At 49.6% G+C, this 18965-nt stretch overlaps 8 protein-coding genes across 8 annotated transcripts; 4 read left to right on the forward strand and 4 right to left on the reverse strand.

Annotated features, from left to right (window-relative positions):
- Positions 1–177: 177 nt before the first annotated feature.
- An01g06140 (uncharacterized protein) lies at positions 178–1351 on the forward strand (the record flags this gene model as incomplete). The annotated part of the gene is made up of 5 exons (XM_059748565.1): positions 178–271; positions 506–725; positions 821–935; positions 1014–1187; positions 1286–1351. 5 exons carry the CDS (start codon positions 178–180, stop codon positions 1349–1351), a joined length of 669 nt encoding a protein of 222 aa, XP_059599685.1.
- A 536-nt stretch (positions 1352–1887) lies between these two features.
- Positions 1888–3238, reverse strand: An01g06150 (uncharacterized protein; the record flags this gene model as incomplete). The annotated part of the gene is made up of 4 exons (XM_001389002.3): positions 1888–2057; positions 2133–3038; positions 3110–3164; positions 3233–3238. 4 exons carry the CDS (start codon positions 3236–3238, stop codon positions 1888–1890), a joined length of 1137 nt encoding a protein of 378 aa, XP_001389039.1.
- A 1106-nt stretch (positions 3239–4344) lies between these two features.
- On the reverse strand, positions 4345–8120 carry An01g06160 (uncharacterized protein; the record flags this gene model as incomplete). The annotated part of the gene is made up of 4 exons (XM_059748576.1): positions 4345–7348; positions 7406–7491; positions 7538–7693; positions 7746–8120. 4 exons carry the CDS (start codon positions 8118–8120, stop codon positions 4345–4347), a joined length of 3621 nt encoding a protein of 1206 aa, XP_059599686.1.
- Positions 8121–9212: 1092 nt separating this feature from the next.
- On the forward strand, positions 9213–10415 carry An01g06170 (uncharacterized protein; the record flags this gene model as incomplete). Its single annotated transcript, XM_059748581.1, has 1 exon — positions 9213–10415. One exon carries the CDS (start codon positions 9213–9215, stop codon positions 10413–10415), a length of 1203 nt encoding a protein of 400 aa, XP_059599687.1.
- Positions 10416–10860: 445 nt separating this feature from the next.
- On the reverse strand, positions 10861–12201 carry An01g06180 (uncharacterized protein; the record flags this gene model as incomplete). The annotated part of the gene is made up of 5 exons (XM_001389005.3): positions 10861–11126; positions 11194–11591; positions 11674–11736; positions 11867–12015; positions 12127–12201. The coding sequence occupies 5 exons, from the start codon at positions 12199–12201 to the stop codon at positions 10861–10863; spliced, it is 951 nt and encodes a 316-aa protein (XP_001389042.1).
- Positions 12202–12670: 469 nt separating this feature from the next.
- On the reverse strand, positions 12671–14321 carry An01g06190 (uncharacterized protein; the record flags this gene model as incomplete). The annotated part of the gene is made up of 6 exons (XM_059748592.1): positions 12671–12868; positions 12935–13231; positions 13294–13645; positions 13694–13761; positions 13838–14137; positions 14232–14321. 6 exons carry the CDS (start codon positions 14319–14321, stop codon positions 12671–12673), a joined length of 1305 nt encoding a protein of 434 aa, XP_059599688.1.
- A 128-nt stretch (positions 14322–14449) lies between these two features.
- An01g06200 (uncharacterized protein) lies at positions 14450–15049 on the forward strand (the record flags this gene model as incomplete). Its single annotated transcript, XM_059748599.1, has 3 exons — positions 14450–14528; positions 14868–14913; positions 14989–15049. The coding sequence occupies 3 exons, from the start codon at positions 14450–14452 to the stop codon at positions 15047–15049; spliced, it is 186 nt and encodes a 61-aa protein (XP_059599689.1).
- A 690-nt stretch (positions 15050–15739) lies between these two features.
- Positions 15740–18475, forward strand: An01g06210 (uncharacterized protein; the record flags this gene model as incomplete). The annotated part of the gene is made up of 3 exons (XM_001389008.3): positions 15740–15782; positions 15869–18155; positions 18205–18475. 3 exons carry the CDS (start codon positions 15740–15742, stop codon positions 18473–18475), a joined length of 2601 nt encoding a protein of 866 aa, XP_001389045.3.
- Positions 18476–18965: the final 490 nt, after the last annotated feature.

The following is an 18965-nucleotide window of genomic DNA, read 5'->3' on the forward strand; positions in this document are numbered from 1 at the left end:
GATTTAGATGTCACTCATCTTTGTTGATAATGGTTTCCTTATCTCTCGTTTATTGATACCAGAGGCCTTCCTGTAGGAGGTTTCATTCGACGCATTGATGCCAATATAGCTTGCATGTACTATCACTTTAGGTACTTTAGGGAGGATTCCTGATGCTCTTGTTAATATTTGCCATTAATGAACCGCGTAACGTGGGGTGTTCTGATTCCTTGCCAACTACCGTATCAGGATGAGGAAGTACCCCACGGAGCTGATTATGTGACACTACCAGGTCCCACCACTCCTTCCTAATATTTTCCCCCGGCTATTTCCCTCAAAAAGTGGCATTGATATGCCGAATATAAAACCAAGCATATTCACATACACCTATGTACACATAACTACTAGAATGTCTTGACAGCGCCGTCCATCAGCGAGGTCATCAGATGCGGAAATTACATGCGAGGCAATCTTGTTCGAAATTACAACTGACATCGGTTGACGCTCAGTTCTTCTTTTCACGCAGCCATCAATACAATGAGCTCTCAGCCAGGGACAAATTGCACTGTTGTGATGTGTGAATGGGTACAACGGCATGCTTTCAGGTTTAGGTCTCGGATAAGAAGTCCAATCGAACTGAGCAGTAAGCAGTCCAGTCATGAGGTAGAGCAGTTCGTCCATCGCTCCTGCCCGGAAGGTCCGAAAACATTGTCATCGCTTGTCTTTCTTCCGCTAGAAGACCTGCTGTTACTACGGATATCCCAGGAAGTTGGACGGGTTGACGGAGTGGTAGAACTGGTTGTTCAATCGTCCACCCATTCTGTCCGGGTTTGGGCCTCAGTGAACCGGGCCAAACAAGATTCATCGATGTTGATACTCGCCTGGTTGTCGATATTCCCTATAAAGTTGTCTGCGTTGGATACGACGGCGATATTACGTCAACAGACTCTGTTGATGTAAAAACATCACGAGCACAAAGGACGATAATTATTCGCAAACGGAAGCATCACTCTTTGGCAGATTTTGGTGGGCAGCCTTCGAGGGCTCGTTGGCTTCAGGATATCATTCTAGAAGAGGTCGAGCCGTCACGGCTGGCCCAGCTTGAAGCAGGCTCGTATGAGATGCATCGGTACTTATACATAGATCCTTCCTATCTTGACCTTGAGACTCCCGAGCGAATTTCTCCCGGGGAAAAATTGTGTAGGATGGTGGATATAATGTAGCCTGGGGTGTCGGTTGTCTTTATAGTATATAGCCCATTGTTCTTCTTTCCTGTCTTGGAGTTCCTTCATTGGTAATAGCGCAGATTGTACTTGACATGGGTTTTGCTGGTCTTCACTTGCTTTTCAGACTGAATACTGGATTCAATTGATGGGAATTCAAGTATATTCTAAGTCAATTAATCTGGATACTCAACAATGCTAGTTCTATTACCGTCATCACAGTGTTTAAGATACTGACGGCTGTGTTTTTAAGACACGTAAGCCAGGGACCATGAGTATCTTCAAAGCTTGAGACCTTCTGTCAAGGTATCGTTGAAGTACCCCAATGATATAAGGCTGACATCTGTCCCATTATATATGAAATCCCACAATACTATCCATACATAATTTAGGAGCCACGAAATAATTAGCCTCACCGAAATCCTAGAATAAAAACGTGTACTACAATCCGAAAGAAATAGAATAGAATATCGGAAAGACATCACTTTTTCATCTCATCCAAAAAAACAAACAAAAAAAATGAATCAACAACCGCTAGAAAAATCCGATCCCTTAATCAACCCATGCGTCGAGTGAACAATAATGGTATGACTGAGCATAACGTGTTGAACCCATATAGGAGCAAATGATAACAGCAATGCAGAGAGAAAAGAAAAAGAGGGTCAAATCCCAACTGGCGACCGATTTATTGGGAGTTGCCGTTGCCATTGATAGCAAGCTTTTCCCGGCGGGTGCGCACAGCCTGTGCCAGGTTCTCCAGAACAAGTTCCGTGTCTTCCCAGTGGATGCAGGCGTCGGTGATACTGACACCGTACTTGAGGCCGGCCTTGCCCTCGGGAGGAACCTTTTGGTTGCCTGTTGTGGTGATGTTAGTGGGATGGTGTGATGGAAGGTGTTGGGTTGGGGGGAGGGAAAAAAGGTAGAACATACCCTCGTTGATGTTGCTCTCGATCATGACACCCATGATGGCGGTCTCTCCAGCGGCGATTTGCTCGGCCAGAACAGCAGCCACCTTGGGCTGGTTCTTGTGGTTCTTCTGCGAGTTACCGTGGCTGCAGTCGACCATGAGGCGGGGAGGCATGCCCTGGGCGGTCAGCTTGGCCTTAGCCTCGGCGATGCTCTGGGCATCGTAGTTGGGGCCCTTCTTGCCACCACGGAGGATGACGAAGCAGTCGGGGTTGCCCACGGTGCCGACGATAGCAGCGACACCGGGCTTGGTGACGGACAGGAAGTGGTGAGGGTGCTTGACGGAGCCAATGGCATCGACAGCGACATCCAGGGAGCCGTCGGTACCGTTCTTGAAACCAACGGGGAAGGACAGACCCGAGGCCAACTCACGGTGGACCTGGGACTCGGTGGTGCGAGCACCAACGGCGCCGACGGAGAGACAGTCGGCCAGAAACTGGGGGGAGATGGTATCGAGCATCTCACTGGCGATGGGCATACCCTTGTTGGTCAGGTCGACGAAAAGTTGACGGGAGGTGCGAAGACCCTTGTTGATCTTGAAGCTGTTGTCAATGTCGGGGTCGTTGATGAGACCCTTCCAGCCGACGGTGGTACGGGGCTTCTCGAGGTAGGAGCGCATGACAATCAGCAGCTCATCCTTGTACTTCTCCTTCATCTTCATGAGGCGATCGCAGTATTCGAGGGCCATTTCAGGGTCGTGGATGGAGCAGGGACCGATGACAACCAGCAAACGGCGACGGTCGGTGTCTGTGCCCTGGACGATAGCAATAGCCTCCTCACGACCTTCCATGACCGTTCGCCGGGACTTCTCCGTCATGGCGATCTCATGCTGAAGGAGGTTGGGGGGTGTGAGAGGGTTGTATCCACGAACTGTAGAGGAAAAGAGAAACCGAGGGTTAACGGGTGACGGAATTTTGCAAGTGAGTCACGGGCGCACTTACTTCTGGAATCCTCGAGGGAGCATCTGTCCCCGACATTAGGGTTTTCAATGAAGAACTGGAGGCATCATGAGTATTAACATTGCCATTGAGAGGGTTGAGATGCTGGAAGAAGCAAAAACATACCGACATGGTGGTGCGGCGGGGTAACAAGTGGACTGACGGAGGGGCAGAAAGAGAAGGAGAGGCGATAAAGTCGCAGCTTAGATAGGTAGATAGTATGCCCGACGGGAGGTATGGATGAGTAAGTCAAAGGGAAGATCGGTTCAGTGGATTGGATCGATGAGAGCTTAATGGTAGATTGATATCTTGAGATTTCGAGATTGCAACCGGGTGGAATCACAACGAATATATAGGAAAGATGTATGAGAGAAGAATCACTGGAATTGTCTCCTTGCAGAGTCTCTCAAAAAGCAAAAGCCAGGAAAAAAAAAGTACTATTTCTTTGGCAGTGTCGAGTCATTCCTGCCTCATTGGGTAATCGACACGTGATATGCCGGTGAGCGGACGAATGGGGCGAGGTCCAAAAAAGCGCCTCGCCCGCGGTATCGCCTGCCATTGGCCTACCCTCCCCATTCGTCGTCTCTCATTCCTTCTCTTCCTGCTCGGATCAGCATGAAGGATACTCCGTAGTCCGTCATCCGCTATCCCGTACCACATGCCCGAGGTATCGCCCGGCGTTGGATGGTCAGCCTTAGCAATAGATGACGCCCCTGAGGCTGCCAGTACGACCTGGATTGGGGGCGGAAACCTTGTATATAGTTTCGGATCATCCTGGCTCGGAGGCTACGTTGGCACTAATCTCTCTCTGGATCTGGGTTTCGCCCCTTGAGTGTTGCAGAATACGAATTGCAGATACGACTAGCCGTTGCTGTAAGAAATAAGTACAGAGTCATCGCCCGAGCAAAGATGAGACTTCACTGTTGAAGTGTATACTATCCGGATCCGAGTCAGCCCGGACCGGAAACCTCATCAAGTCGGAGCATCAGAAGCTGAGATGATGAGGCCTAGCTTCAGGTCATTTCCTCATCTGCATTCGATCCCGAAGCTGCTGCTCGTCCCGCTCTAGACGCTGCATCAACTCCTGGCATACTTCGGTATGGTGTTCGCGAATGGAATTCATCTGTTGCTGGCACAATCTTATCCGCTCTTCTTGGGCTTCAAAGAGCTGATCCAGGACCCGGTGACAATCTCGCCGATACATCTCTAAGACTTCGTTGATAGTCTTTTTCTCGCTTTCAATTTCTTGGATTATATGCTTGCAGCCAATTCAGTATGAACGCTTGGAATCCCCACGGGATGTCGCCTACCTCGCTTGTCGCAAGAAGCATGCTTTGCGCTCTTTTGTGAAGCACCTGCAGGGATGTCTGCCAGCTGGTGTGCTCCAGGACACCATCTGCGGTGGTACTTGGCTTCTGCGAACATGACTGCGCCGATAATTGGTCTGGGACTACTGTCGACCCAGGTAGGGAGTTGCATGTCGCATGAGGCTCGTTATCGCGTTCCAATGTCAAATGTGCATTTGGACTCGATCGTGCGGGATTTCTAAGCGGGGTCTTGTTTGATGTAGGTTTACCTGTACATGCCATTAGACGATCCTGGAAGGTCAGTACTTCCTTCACTTGTTTCGTGCAGGTTCCGGAATGTTTCGATCCTGAAATTACGTTTCGCTCGCAAAAAGCAGGTAGTTCGTCATTTTGTGCACCATTTTTACCATCCTTCATGATCCCCCGAACGTGCTCGCTGGTGGAGGACCTGTCTCCCGCGCCTGACATTTCTCGAGGATTTCCGTCCACGTCGGCCCTACCACCCATGTATCCGCTTTTGATGTGGTATAGAAGGCGAGGGCTCCCATCAGCATCCACTATAGTTGATCGGGGGGTGTTTCTCAATCGCTTTGTGGGATTCCAGTGATGTTTGCGAACCAACCGCCTAGAGTCTTCCCTGAAAGCATTTTCTGAAGCATGGTCCCCTGTAATTGGGTCATCTCGCATATAGTCTGGACTGAGCGCAGCTATCTTTCTCTTCACTGGCCTAGCCCGCGGACTTTTCATGCCCTCGGATGTGGTCTGAGGCATGTCGGAAGTGCAAGTATTATGCGCGGCCCCGAGGCTCTCCTTGCACATTTCAAAGGGAAATTCTTCATGAGAACGACTTTCCCCTACACACAATGGACTTGAGTCAGCGGAGCCACCTGATTGGGTCAACATCTTTGGCTCCTCGTTGTCAATCTTGAAGGAGCTGCTCCTGCTCGTATGCCTTTGGACAGAACATTCTGCATGAAGATCATCCTCAATTTTGCTCGTGAATTGCTCGTTTGGTGTTTCTAAGGGCAATACCCCATCATAGATGGTATATCGCTCTATGACAGACTCCGTGATGTCGTGCTGTCCCTGTATTCCACCGTCACACACGGACACATATAATGTGTCTGACAAATCGAGCTCATTTTCGTTTGCTAGCTTATTATGGGTCTGTATATGCTCTAAGCTGTTTTCCTTATGCCCGCCATGGCCTGCTGAGGGGTAGCCTTGCTGGAAAGCTGCAGACAGCTTGTACCCCACTACACGGCCCCTACCTTGAAGTCCTTGTGCGGTCGGATGACACTTAGGAGTATTCATCTGATTGTTATTATCACCCGTCACACTTGTAGATAGCTCCGAATAACTTTCATTTTTCCCGGAAGCTTGAATTCGAAGCGATCTGGTGCGATCATCATTGTGTTGTGGTGCAGCAGAGTCACATCCGACGATGGCATTATCAGAGACGAGCTCGACATGAGCACTTTTGGCCATGGCACGTCCATTTCTTTCTCTCGAACAAGGTATCAGTTTCCCTATTATGTCATCATCTGATAGTGTGTGCCCTGGCTTATGGTTGGGGTTGTCAGCATCTTCTGTAAATGCTGATGCTGGTGTCGCTTTCTTGGTATTGTTTTCATTCTTTCTTGTTGGGCGAGAAGATACTATCTTCTTGCGCTTTGTGGCTAGCTTCCTCCCTCTGGCTGCTCTCTTCTTGCCTGGAGCTGCCGAACGACTGCCGACAAAGGACGTCTCACCGGGCAAGGGGGAAGAAATTGAAGTTACCTCCGCATCCTTAAAAGGCCGTTCCACTTCATCGTCACTAGGTCGGAGATCCTCGTCCCAGTCGACAGCAGCTTTGGAATTGGCTATATATACCTTCTGCTTGGAATGTCGCGTATAGATGACCATAGACTCTTGAGTATTCGATAGAGGGTCTCTCCGTCTATTCCCACTTTGCAAGCGACTTGATCTTCTTCTTCCGGTATCTGGATTTGGTGCAAGTCTACCATATGGTTTTCTCGGTACTCCTTTGGACAGTGATGGGTTTGATAATGGCACTGGAGGTTCACCTGCGTAATTTGTTCGCTGACACTCTTGCTGAGAGCCATTACGTTCCAAATGAACATCATCCAGATTCGCATTCGTGGTATTGCACTTCTCGAGCTCTTCTGAGTGTTTCTCCAACTCTTTGACAGACTTTTGTATCAAAATGGGACCTGTGCGGGGTCCCTCCTGCCCCTGTGTGTTGTTAGGTGAGATCCCAGAAGATTTTCTTGCAACTTCATCGCTCGTATCCAGTTCCATCACCATTGAAGATGTCCGAAATATACCATCCGTATTTATAGACCCCTGATCATTCTGACAGAATGCCTCGATGGCATTCCGCAAATCACCAGGATCTTTATCGGATAAGATGCTTAAAACATGGCCTTCGAAGCATAGCCGTCTGCCATTTTTCACGACCAGCTTATTCTGGGAAAGGACTAATTTCAGACAATATATCATAGATTTGTCCACAACCGTGCGCACGGGTAGACCGATGCTCTGAGTGTAGAAATCAACGTATTCTAGGCACATTCTCGTTGTGTTCTGTCTATAGGTGATGAATGTCAAACACCCCTCATCGATTATGGCAAGGACAGTTCCTTCGAACAATGGTGTCTCGTCGATGTGAAGTGACTGAAGAAGAAAGCAGCGTCGGAGGTAGGAAGTCTTATCTACCACTTCCGATACAACGGCCATGTTGGATAAGGTGTAAAAGTGCTGTAGCGGATCATTTCTATAGGAAGGTAAAGTATCGAAGAACCTGACTCTGTCCGTGCTACTGTCGGATTTCCAGAGTGCTTCGTCGCTTACTCCCGAGTTATGTAGCGCATGGATCATGATAGTCGCGAGCAGTTTCAGAGTACAGTTTCCATTGAGGATGACGTACGAAAGCCTGGTGAGCGCTTCGCATTAGCACAGATAACATCGCTCACATAGAAGCGTATAATACCGTGACAATTCCACTTCTTCTGATTCAAGGAAGAAGGCGTCATTATGCTCTGGCTCCGAAAGTATCTCCAGAAACATTTTGCCAGCCTGTTCACATGAGAATCAATAGAACCAGTTATTGTCTTGGTCTCACCAATTTCCGTAGCCATGTAGCTTGGCCTTCAGTGGAAAACAAGAGGTATAGCTTGCTCAATATCCTTCTCTGAAGCAAGCGGGGCCTGTCCTCAATTCTTGGGCTTGCTACTTGATATACCATGTGCCCTGAGTCTCTCATGTATTGCGGTTCATCCTATAGAAAGCATTAGAGAGCGGAGAGGTGCATACATAGGTAGCTAGCAGACCAGCAGCAGGTAAATTCCATTCTTCAGCCCGTTATCTACGTCTGAGTTGAGCAATAGGTATGCCAGACAACGCAGTGAAGAGCGATCAAGCGCCTGAGTTATACGCTTTGATTCCCGTTTCAGGATGGACAGTAATTGGTGTATGTTGCGATTATCGACCTTTGACTCATGATGTAGCAAGGCCTGAATCAACTGGTTTGAGAATGTATAAAGGCGCGGATCACGCAGGAGACAAGTATAATAAGGCTTCGAAATCGGGGATTTATCCTCAGTGTCACCTCCAACGTTCGTTACACAGGCCAGCTGCGAGGCTAACTCTGAGATGCAAGCCCATTGTGATTCTTCCTGAGATGCATTAATAAGAAAAGACGTCATTTTGCTTGCTGAGGGTCAATATATTGTGGAGCGTTATAGACTCGCAGTGGCAGTTGATGGGAGCTACGTATTCAGCGACTGCGTGTAAATGGATCACATGATGGTGTATTTGCACTTGACCGAAATGGCATCTTTCAATGTTTGTCAACGAAATCGCCTATTTCCAGTTTCCCTGTTTGGTCTACAGCATTCAGATACTTGACAGTGTTAGCAACGCCCATCAAGCAAGTCATTGACCTTAAATATCTCTTCCAATATAAGCGAACAATGTTAGAAGGCTAGATACCTGAAGACCGCTTATTTCTCGTTCATTTCATATGTTATTTTTGTACTCCCACAGACGGTAAGCTGCATGAATTTTTCCAACACTTAAGTGCTATTAGAAGACTGCTGACATTCATCAAGGCTGGAGGCGGACTTTCATGATTTGCAGGCTCCGAAATATGGTACGCACTTTGCCCTCTGGCTCACAATGACGAAGTCAAATACTACAATAGGCCAATTACCTTCCTATGATACTGCGCAGGAAGGTTTGCGTACAGCTAGCGGAAGATGAAGAGCCCTTATTCAAGATGAAGTTGGGTGGAAATAAGCATTTACGATAAGAAGTTCACAAATGACAACCAGCATAAGCTCCGCTTCGCTTCCGCAGGCCCCTAATCAGCCCCGACTTTGATTAGCTAGATATCGCGCGATAGTGCGCTAGCAAGCACAATACTTCCACTGGGAAGTATATCAATATCATATGCTCCCAGGTCCCCAGAAGCTCTCAGATTCACCGTCGAACATGCTGGATGGTAACGGATGGAGAATCCCCTGGGATTAGTGGATATTGGTAAGCCGGCTGCTGAAGTATCCGTCCCGAGGCTACTCCGGCTCCGCTCCAGTTAGAGAGGACAAACCGGAATGCATGTTATGCGTTTCCGCTGGGAGCCGTGTTGTCAGCATAACAGCCGTGGTACAAAGCACGGAGTTACTATCAAAATGGTCATATACATTTGCTCATACCCTTGTCACCCTGGTTGACTAACGGACAGGATTTGTTCTGACAAGAATTATTGACCAACTGGGCCAGCTTGACCTGTTCGAAAGATGGCAGCTGTGAATCGAGACGAAGAGGGAGGCCACCCCATCCCTCGCACACGCCGCCCGAGCATGATCGAAACCTACGAGCGACTCGGAGAGATTAGCCCTCTTACCGGTCCTACGCACCCCTCTCAACAGGAAACTGGCCATTTCCTGCCCGAAACAACTCCCGAAAGGCGGCAAGTATCGACAACAGATCGGTCCCTCGATAAGGATGCCGACCTTGCGGAGAAGGTTACGACTCATCATTTCGAGGAGATCGGAGACGGGAACCCACCGCCTGACGAAACCGTTCTATACCTTGCCTACGGCTCGAACTTATGCTCCGAGACCTTTCTGGGAAGGCGAGGCATCAAACCGCTTTCTCAGATCAACGTCGTCGTTCCAGACCTGTGGCTCACCTTCGATCTCCCAGGCATACCATACCTTGAGCCCTGTTTTGCAGCAACTCGACTTCGCAAACCCCCAAACCCAGAGAAAGACAATGCATCAGACGGAAAACCCATAACAGAGGAGACCTCGCGCCTCCTCCACAAGGGCCCCGACTATAACCCCAGCATGCCCCTCGTCGGCGTCGTCTACGAGGTTACTCTCACAGACTACGCCCGGATAATTGCAACGGAGGGTGGAGGACGCGGATACGAAGACAAAGTCGTCGACTGCTACCCCTTCCCGAAGGCCTACAAGCCAACGGACCCTCTCCCCGAGCGTCCAAGCACGAAGCCCTTCAAAGCCCACACGCTTCTATCCCCCGCCGTGGCTGAGGACCTAGTAGAAGCTACTACTACCCAGGACCATGCTCTTACAAGCCGGAAACAATGCGGTTTCGTCTCGCGCTTTAGCCCTCTTGTCCGCCCGAACCCATTTTACGCCCAGCCTTCGGCTCGCTATATAAACCTGATCAAAATGGGCGCCGCTGAGCATGACTTTCCCATCGCATACCGGACATATCTTGCTGGGATTCAGCCGTACCGTATAACTACCCTGCAGCAGAAGGTAGGCAAGGTGCTGTTTGCGGGGATATGGATGACGCCGGTACTTCTGGTCTTGCTCTTGCAGAGGATGTCTGCAGGCTCGGATGGACGCAGTCCCCCCTGGCTGGTTAGATTGGCGGATGCTATTTTCTTTACGATGTGGCGGTCGTATGATAATTTATTTCTGGGTATCTTTGGGGATGGGGAAAGGACTATTGGCGATAATGCTGCGTGATGATATGAATTCTCGATCTAGACAAAGTCCTTAGGCGATGACGTTATCATCACTGGTAATAATAGAAAATCGGACTGTTTCGTGAACAAAGCAGATATAACCAAATAAATACATTGAGGCATTCTATTAAGCCTTCCCATAGTGAAAGACAGAACGGCTATTGTATACCAAAGCCCATACAACATGTGTAATAGCTAACAAAGGAAATTGTGACATTGGATCTTGAAGCAACATTTTCAACGGAGAATAAATATCTAGGGTACAGATACAAGTGTCCTGAGTAACATCTAACGAAACATGCAGAGACCATCGAATAGAGTGACAGGTTGAAGGAAATGGCGACGTGGGACCAACATGACTTGTTGGACGATGGATTATATCAAGGCTCACTAGCCGCCTGTACTTTTCCTCCACGGTGTGCAATTCATACAGTCCGCTGCAACATTCAGCGCCGGGAAACGGGGGGGCTGTACACAATCTTTCTCGTCTTGATCGGGGACCACTTGTAACGCTTGACCCAGACGCTGATGGCGAAGAGACCGGTCAGGAGGGTGATAGCCTTGACACCCATCTTCTTGCGGTCGTCCATCTCAGGCTCGGCAGCCCAGTTGAGGAACTCGACGACGTCCTTGGCCATCTGGGAGGTGGTGGCGGGGGTGCCATCCTCGTACTCAACAACACCATCGAAGAGAACACGACCCATGGCAATGGCTAGATATTGTTAGAATTGAGCATAGACGAATCAATTGTCAGGTGTAATATGTAAGTGGTGACATACCGGTACCGGGGAAGTAGGGGTTGAAGTTCATGCCAGCACCGACGGTGGCACCAGCCGGGGGCTCATCGGGGTAACCAGTCAGCAGACTGAAGATGTAGTTGCAGCCACCGTGACGGCCCTTGACGATCAAGCTGAGATCCGGGGGGAGAGCACCACCGTTGGCAGCACGAGCAGCCTCCTCGTTCTTGTAGGGAGCAGGGATGTAGTCGGACAGCTTTCCGGGACGCTTCTCGATCTCGCCCTGGTCGTTGGGCTCGGTGTCGTACTCGTTCTCCTCAGCCATGGCCTTCATCTCATCGACGGTGTGCATGACACCGACGAACGAGCGCCAAGGCACACGGGTCAGGGAGTGGCAGCTGGCACAGACTTCACGGTAGACCTGGAAACCACGACGGAGGCTGGAGTGCAAAACATGAGTAAGATGGCCGGTATCGGGGAAAGATGGCGAGGGTAGTATTCGCCCGAAATTGGAAGACTCACGCCTGGTGATCGAAGGTCTTGTTCCACTTGGCGTGCTCCCAAGGGTACGCGGTAGGGTGCAATCTTGAAATCGATGTGTGTCAGTCTGGGTGTCAAACAGTCGGGACTGGGAAGGTGATGCCTCGGTCGGAGCAACGGAGCAGCCAGCTACACGTTGACCATTCCCTTGAGCATCACCCGATAATCCACTCACCCCTCCTCAGCAGGTGTCATCGCAAAAGCCTCCTGGCCATAGAGATACGCGGCGGATCCGAGAGCGACGGCGGTTGCGGCGGACGCAGTGAGTGTGAGGTGGAAGGGGGAGCTGGCGGATTCGGCACCGGCGGCGGAGGAAGACGCACGCTGGGTGGTTCGTTAGTCAAAAACCGATACAGAAGCTTTCCTGAGCCATAGGGAAGCGATTGTCCTCGTCCATTGGATCCAATGGACGGTCGATGTCGGGGAAGTTCGTACCGTGGAGGTCTTGTTCAAGGACTGGCGTGCGACGCCCCGGAAGGGCACGCTGCGCAAAACAGTACGTGCCAGCATACTGACGATGTGAAAGACCCTCCGGACAATGGGGTATTTAAGAAGGCACGATAGCCAAAGAAGGGGAGAGGGGAGGGGGAGGGGACAAGGCTGAGCGCACAGGAGAATGTGCTTTTGGAGGTGAAGTCGAGGTTGGTCGAACGGGTCAAGTTTCTCTTGGGTTTGGAATTGCCTAAACCCTCGTTATGATTGGCTGCCGCCCCGGTCCTAACTGCCTTCGGTGAAAACCGCGACTTTTCGGAACAACAATTTTCGGCGGCCACCTGATGATTGCTGACCACCAACACCATTTCCCAGTTCTCGCGATAGCACGGTGGGAAGAGTTCTACGAGAATGCGTTCCGGGTTTCAATTTCATACACATATCAACAATTCCATCGCTTTTTCACCATTCTGCCAGCTCCTCACCCACCGTTCCGTTCCTCCACGCTGACCCCGGCACACACACTCACCCATCAATTCCACCGCTCTCATTGGCCATTGGCTTGTGTTGTTCCCGAGAGGTGCTCTTCCGCCATAGTCATCATCGCCTCCATCTTAGCCTGCCATTCCGACGCTATTCCCATGCGCAGCGCCTCAATTGCTGTCCGAATATCGCATCGGGTACCGTTACTATATAGAACTAACGATAGAGCGGGCAGTCTTCGAACCGTGCGACCGCTAAGCCCCTAATCGCCGTCGTCAATACTTCAACATCTGTACCGAATGCTCATCCTACATCCAGAATTACTAACCTCGCTTTCATAAACAGCATTAGCAAGTAGCGTGGGTATAGCGTCGGGGAACGATCCATAGTGCAGCAGCACTTCGTCAAAAGTCGGGAGGATGAGGTGTTCCGCAGCCTGCTCCACATACTGCAAAGCCGTCTGGGGATCGTCCGGAGTAACTTGGACCACGTTGAATGAGACACCCTCAATGATTCCGTTTTGGCTCAACTCCTCTAGGCAGTCCTTGTAGATATTATATATAGGTCTGCTGGATAGTTGCGGTATGTATTGTTTGATGTCTACTCGATCAAGGAAGGCTTGGTCCTATACGCGAGTGCACACCGTCAGCGTCATTGCATAGCACTTGGCCATGAGTAGGAGCTTACCAGCGCCGTAATCAAATTACTGGTGCAGACAATGATAACATTCGAATGCTCCTTCAGCTTATCCAGCCCTGTGAGTACCGCATCGACTGCTCGAATGGCGTCGAAGGGCTCATTGCTACTCAGTGCCCGGTCTCTCCGAGCAACTAAGGACTCTATTTCGTCCATGAACACGCAAATGAATGTATCCTCTTCCTCCTGAAGGAGCGTCTCGATGTTCTCAAACATCCCATTCACCAGTTTGCTGCTCTCGCCGAAATACTTGCTTCCTAGAGAATATGCGTTGATCTCAAATAGCTTGCTCTGGGGATAATCCTTTCCCAGGCGTATTGCAAGCTTCTGGGCAAGACCGCGACTAAATAAGTTAGCTACCAATCACACTCTATGTAACACATCCACAAACCAAAGGCTCGTCTTCCCACTTCCTGGTGATCCCCATATGAGTATCAACCTGTTCCAATTGATGGTCCACTTATCGAGTTTTCGAGCAGAAAACGACACTACTCGAGTTGGTATAAGTCAAGAGACGCGAGGTGGGAGGGGGAACCTCACCCATCCTGCTTATAGCCGAAAGAAGCGTTGACTGGACTGGTTGATCGTAATCCAAGCTATGCAAATGATCAGTCACTTGCACCCTTGGGAGATTTAGCAGATTAGCATACGTCTCCCATAGTCCCTCCAGATCTATGCTCGGTAAGGCCAGTACTCTTGCCGTAGCGACGCTATCTCCAGCTACTGTTGAATCCTCGAGTATATGGGACTTCTGCGAGCTTTGTTGCTCTGATCGTGTACGGAGTTGGTACACTTGAACGTCCAATTGGACTTGCTGAAGCTGATATGCTCCGGACTCCAGATTCCCGCCGCTACATTCGGTGACAAGTATAAACTCTAGGGCTTGAGCATGTGGTTCGCTTAGACCTTCTATTTATTGTCAGAAGGACGTTCGGGAAGCTGTCGTCTTGGGGAATTTCTGACCGAAAGAAGAGATCATCTGTCCAATGGATAATACGATGAAATTGTTCAGAAGCCATTCTGTAACCTCATCCCTAATCTGCTGTCCAGTTAATATATGAAGCGCGAGTGTTTCAACCAGCCTACCAAATCAGTGCGAACGATGATGCCATCACCAGCACATTTCACACGTGCCTCAACGTGCAATATGGGTCGTTGGGAGTCTTCCACTGGGCTCGAAATGCAACTATTGACGCTCACATCCATTTTGCTTGTTGGTTTGGGAGGTGGGTAATTGAGAGAAGGGAGGTTGAGGAACGCAAAGTGAACATCTGTGGCCGGTCTGGGAGGTAATCTCGTACTAGAAATTGTGGCGTTTCAAAACAGGCAAGTCGTCTACATCTGCAACCTCCAATTCACCTGATCGCCTGGGTTGAGAGCCTGTTCTCGGCCTTCTGGGTTGATCAAACGCGTAGAACAATGAACATATGCAAGATAAGCCCAATACGTAATACCACTGCATTGAACCATACCAGTATGTAACTATACCTCTTCTCACAATACGTGCTGCCACATGTGTATATCCCCCCTCTGAAGTTGAAGGTTGATTGCAAGACGCCCGTCAGAGCTACCTGGGCGAAGCCGATATGACAGCAATTACATTGAAGGGAGGTGAGAACAACTGGCTCATTGAGCCGTACTAGTAGTGATTATGATAATATTAAGTCACTCCGTTGAAGACTATAGGTACTATCACTCTACGACTACTACTAGTACTACTATTTCCGGCGCGGTTATTGAAACTTAAGTTGGTAGTACATTCGAGGAAATGCAACTTCAATGACGACGGAGAGCTCAATGTCTCTGCTCTTAATTTAATATATATCGCCCCACTGGGAGATTCTGGGGAAAATTCGCGAACGGATCGACTTGACCACCCACCGGATGTTTCAGAAATTCTTGTATTCGTCAAGAAATAAACTATTTCGCAACAACTCAGACCGCCGTCAGAAGTCTGTGAAACAGGTGGTGATACTGCTTACTGAGGTGAGATCGGATTCCGGAGCAGAGCAGCGGAAAGGTAAGCAGCCGGCCGATCCAACCGTGGAATTTCTGGGGTGTTCCGCCCACAGTGACGAACTGCCCAACCAACCGACGCAATTGCTCGGCGCCGTGGATTGTTCCTTTCCTCAGATTTAGGGGCTATGATTCCACCATGCGAACCGATGTTTCATGATCCCCTATTTTTGCCAGCAATTCCGGTGCCGCTCGATTACTCGGGTTTACGTTCGACTAATTGGGGCAGCCCCGCGGAGCGAGCTAGTCGGTGGGAACGCTGGGACCCTGACCGGCTTGTCCGCGCTGAGCTTCTGGAGCCTTTAACGGACGAACTCGACGTCCCTCCCGATGCCGACTGTGAAATTACAAGATGCAGAAAGCGAGGACTGGGCCAGGTGCCGGCGCAAAGCCGCGCAAGGATGTTCTGGCTTCACTCAAGATGGCCTCGATGGAGGAAATCTCCAGGGCCATTCTTCCAGCAGGTACGTCTCAACGGTGACAGCCGAACAAGAAAGAGCGGAAGGGGAGGCGGATCGCATTCACTGCATGACATTCTAACAAAGACCAGAAATCATGTCCTCGATCCTTGATTACCTCTCCCCTGTCGAGCTCATACGGGTAGCTCGATCGTCCAAACTCCTGCGCGAGATGGCATACGATGACACACGATGGGTGCAGAAACTGAAACGGATGGGCTGTTGGGACGAGGTGGAGGCAAGAAAGCGTACGGAAGAAACGTTCGGCACTATCGCAGATGTGCGAACGGTTGAGCAACAGGAAGTTGAGGATGCGCAAGCACCGCACGACGAACCTGCACCGAATGTCTCACGCAGTTCCCGGGCCGATTTACAATCGATATCTGACGGATTCGACCAAATCAATCTAACCACTTCGGCCAATGTTGATATGTCGGATGGATCAGAGAATGATCCTGTCATCGGCGCGCTCAAACAAGTGAAGTCGGTTCGTGGAGACGCACGCCAGGAGTACGGAAAGGTACATGCAGCACTGGCACCATACTATAATGACATCGTTATGAACGGTCCTTCTCCGGATAGCTTGCTTTTCAAGAACTACACCGATCCTCAGCACCAAGCTCAGATACTGTCGCAGCTACAGTCCTTTTCCAAATGCGATTCAGACGAAGGCTGGCGTGAACGGATTGAACAATTGCAGTCTGCTGTGTCGATGTTCGAAATATCGGCTATAAAGGAATTTAGACATGGATATGAGACAGAGGATATTGATGACAGGATGCGGAAATATGCCCACGTGTTGTACACGCTGAACGGCGGAGAGGCAGCTGTCGAACTCTTCATACAGCACAACCATCTCGTTACCAGAAGATCAGATCTCGGCAAAGTTTCGGACTGCATTGACCCTTTCTCGCAGCGGGTCAAACTTGAACATACACAGGCCTTCTTCACTCGGCTAAGTGTGGCTTATAATGAGGAAGTATCGATCATCAATCGTGCCTTTCCCCCGTCTATGAAAATCTCGACCCCGTTTATTGATAAGGTTGGGCAGGATGTGCTCTATCCATTTCTGACTGCCATTTTTGATGAACTACATGGTTCAAATACAGAGTCCTACTTGACTGCCGTCTCAGGAACATTTGCTCAATGCCTTAATCTGTCGGATACATTGTTGCCAATACAGAATCTGGACGACAGCTTTGATGAATTCATGGACCATGTCATAGCAAAAGCCTATGTACCCCACATGGATTTATACCTTGCTGAGGAATTGGACCATTTCCGGAAATTGTCTGAGGCGGCTGTGGGAGACTGGGATAGACAGCTATCGGAGCAGGCAGCCTCGACAGAGTCATTTTTGATGTCAAACATCAATAGACAGGCTGATAAGCGTGACTTCTTGACCTCATTCAAGAAGGTTATTATGGCTCCCGTTAATATTCTTCCAAGCTTCTCCGGAAACAAGGCGAATGAACAAAAGGCACCATCGGAGCCCACCGCCAGCGACACCTCGTCTTTGAAAAGCCCCAATCGGTTCTCAACCATCGCGTCGCCCACGACACCCCCGATCATGGAGGCACCGACCACAGAGCTCGCAGCAAAAGCCGCGATCATGAAGTCTAAACTAGAGGGCATTCGATCTCTCTTCAGCATTGAAGTTGCTCTTAGTCTGGTCCATGCGGCAAAATCAAGCTTGGAGCGAGCCGCGCAGTTTGTGAAGATCAAAGGCGAATATGGAGCTGCTGCAAAACAGCAGTGCGAGGCGGTTTTTGTCGCCCTCGTGCGCATTCTGGGAAATCGTCACTTGATCGGTGGATTTAACAAGGCCGTTGACCACTTGTCGAATTACCGGCCGCGCGAGCAAGGGGAAAGAGACCAATCTGGCGTTGAGCCGCTGGTCACCTTTCTGGAGCTGGTGAACGTTGGTGATTTGATCCTCCAGATGATCGATGTCTTCTATGAGCAGGAACTCATCGGCACCAAACTGACGGACCGCAATGATTTTCTTGATCCAGCCGTCAAGGAAAAGAAAAAGTTCGAGCAGAGCCTGGATGAACGGGTGGCTGCTGGGCTTAACAAAGGAATTGACGTTCTCATGGAAGAAGTTGACTACATTCTAGCAACGAGGCAATTGGCGACCGACTTCAATCCTAGTGTCTCTACTGACCCCTATCGCAAAACGATGGACGTTAGTATAACCGAGGCTGCAGCGGCCGTGGTAGATGTGGTGTCGTCACATACGCAGATGCTGGTTGGGAGCACAGACAAGAGTATGCTGGACGTCTTCAACCAAGAAGTCGGGCTCCGCCTTTTTGCTGCTCTGTGCAAGCATCTGAAGCGACAGAGAATCAGCGTCGAGGGGTCATTGAAGCTCATCAGGTAGGACTCTTGTGTTTATGAATTCGAATGCGAAGCTGACTTTATCAAGTGATATGAATCACTACTTCAAATTCATCCAGACGTTCAGGAACAACGACCTTCTCCTCTATTTCAAGGCGTTCCGAGAACTGTCGCAGATCTATTTGATCGACCCCTCCGATGCCAAAGAGCTTGCCACAATCATCGCCGATGCGGACCGATTCAACGGGATCTGGCGAGTCGAGGAGGTGTACGAGTTCGCCGAGCGACGGGCGGATTGGTATCAAGTGAAACGAGACGTCGAACGAGCCATGTACGGAATTGGGTGCAACGTTATGTGAAGATCATGTCCAGCATTACGATTATACGGTGTATATAGAGCTACGAATACCCCAGGGCTTTGCCATTTTCATGGTTAGAGAATAGACAGACGATTATATGATCCAGTAGAAGATAAAAGGACTACGAGTTGATATTACTACAAATACCCGAAATCTAACGAGTTATCGAGCAACAAGCTGACATGACCAGCATGCAACAATTCTAAGCCAGCCAACCATGAAAACCTCAGTAGTATCTTCTTTCGCATTAAGTTATTACTAATAAACCAACCAGTTGCATCATTCATTACAACGACTTTACCCATCCGACGGATCGCATCTCCTAGAAACTCTAAATCTATCCGGCTAATTCCTTGACATCAATCCAGCCATAACCTTGAAAACAATGACGATAATAAGCCAAAGAGACATAAAGATCTGACTACTCCCCGGCCCAAAGGAAAGAAGCAATGTGTTTCAACCTGGAACCAAGCCATTGGCGCTACAGCCA

This window comes from Aspergillus niger (genome assembly GCF_000002855.4).
Source record: "Aspergillus niger supercontig An01".
Lineage (NCBI taxonomy): Eukaryota > Fungi > Ascomycota > Eurotiomycetes > Eurotiales > Aspergillaceae > Aspergillus > Aspergillus niger.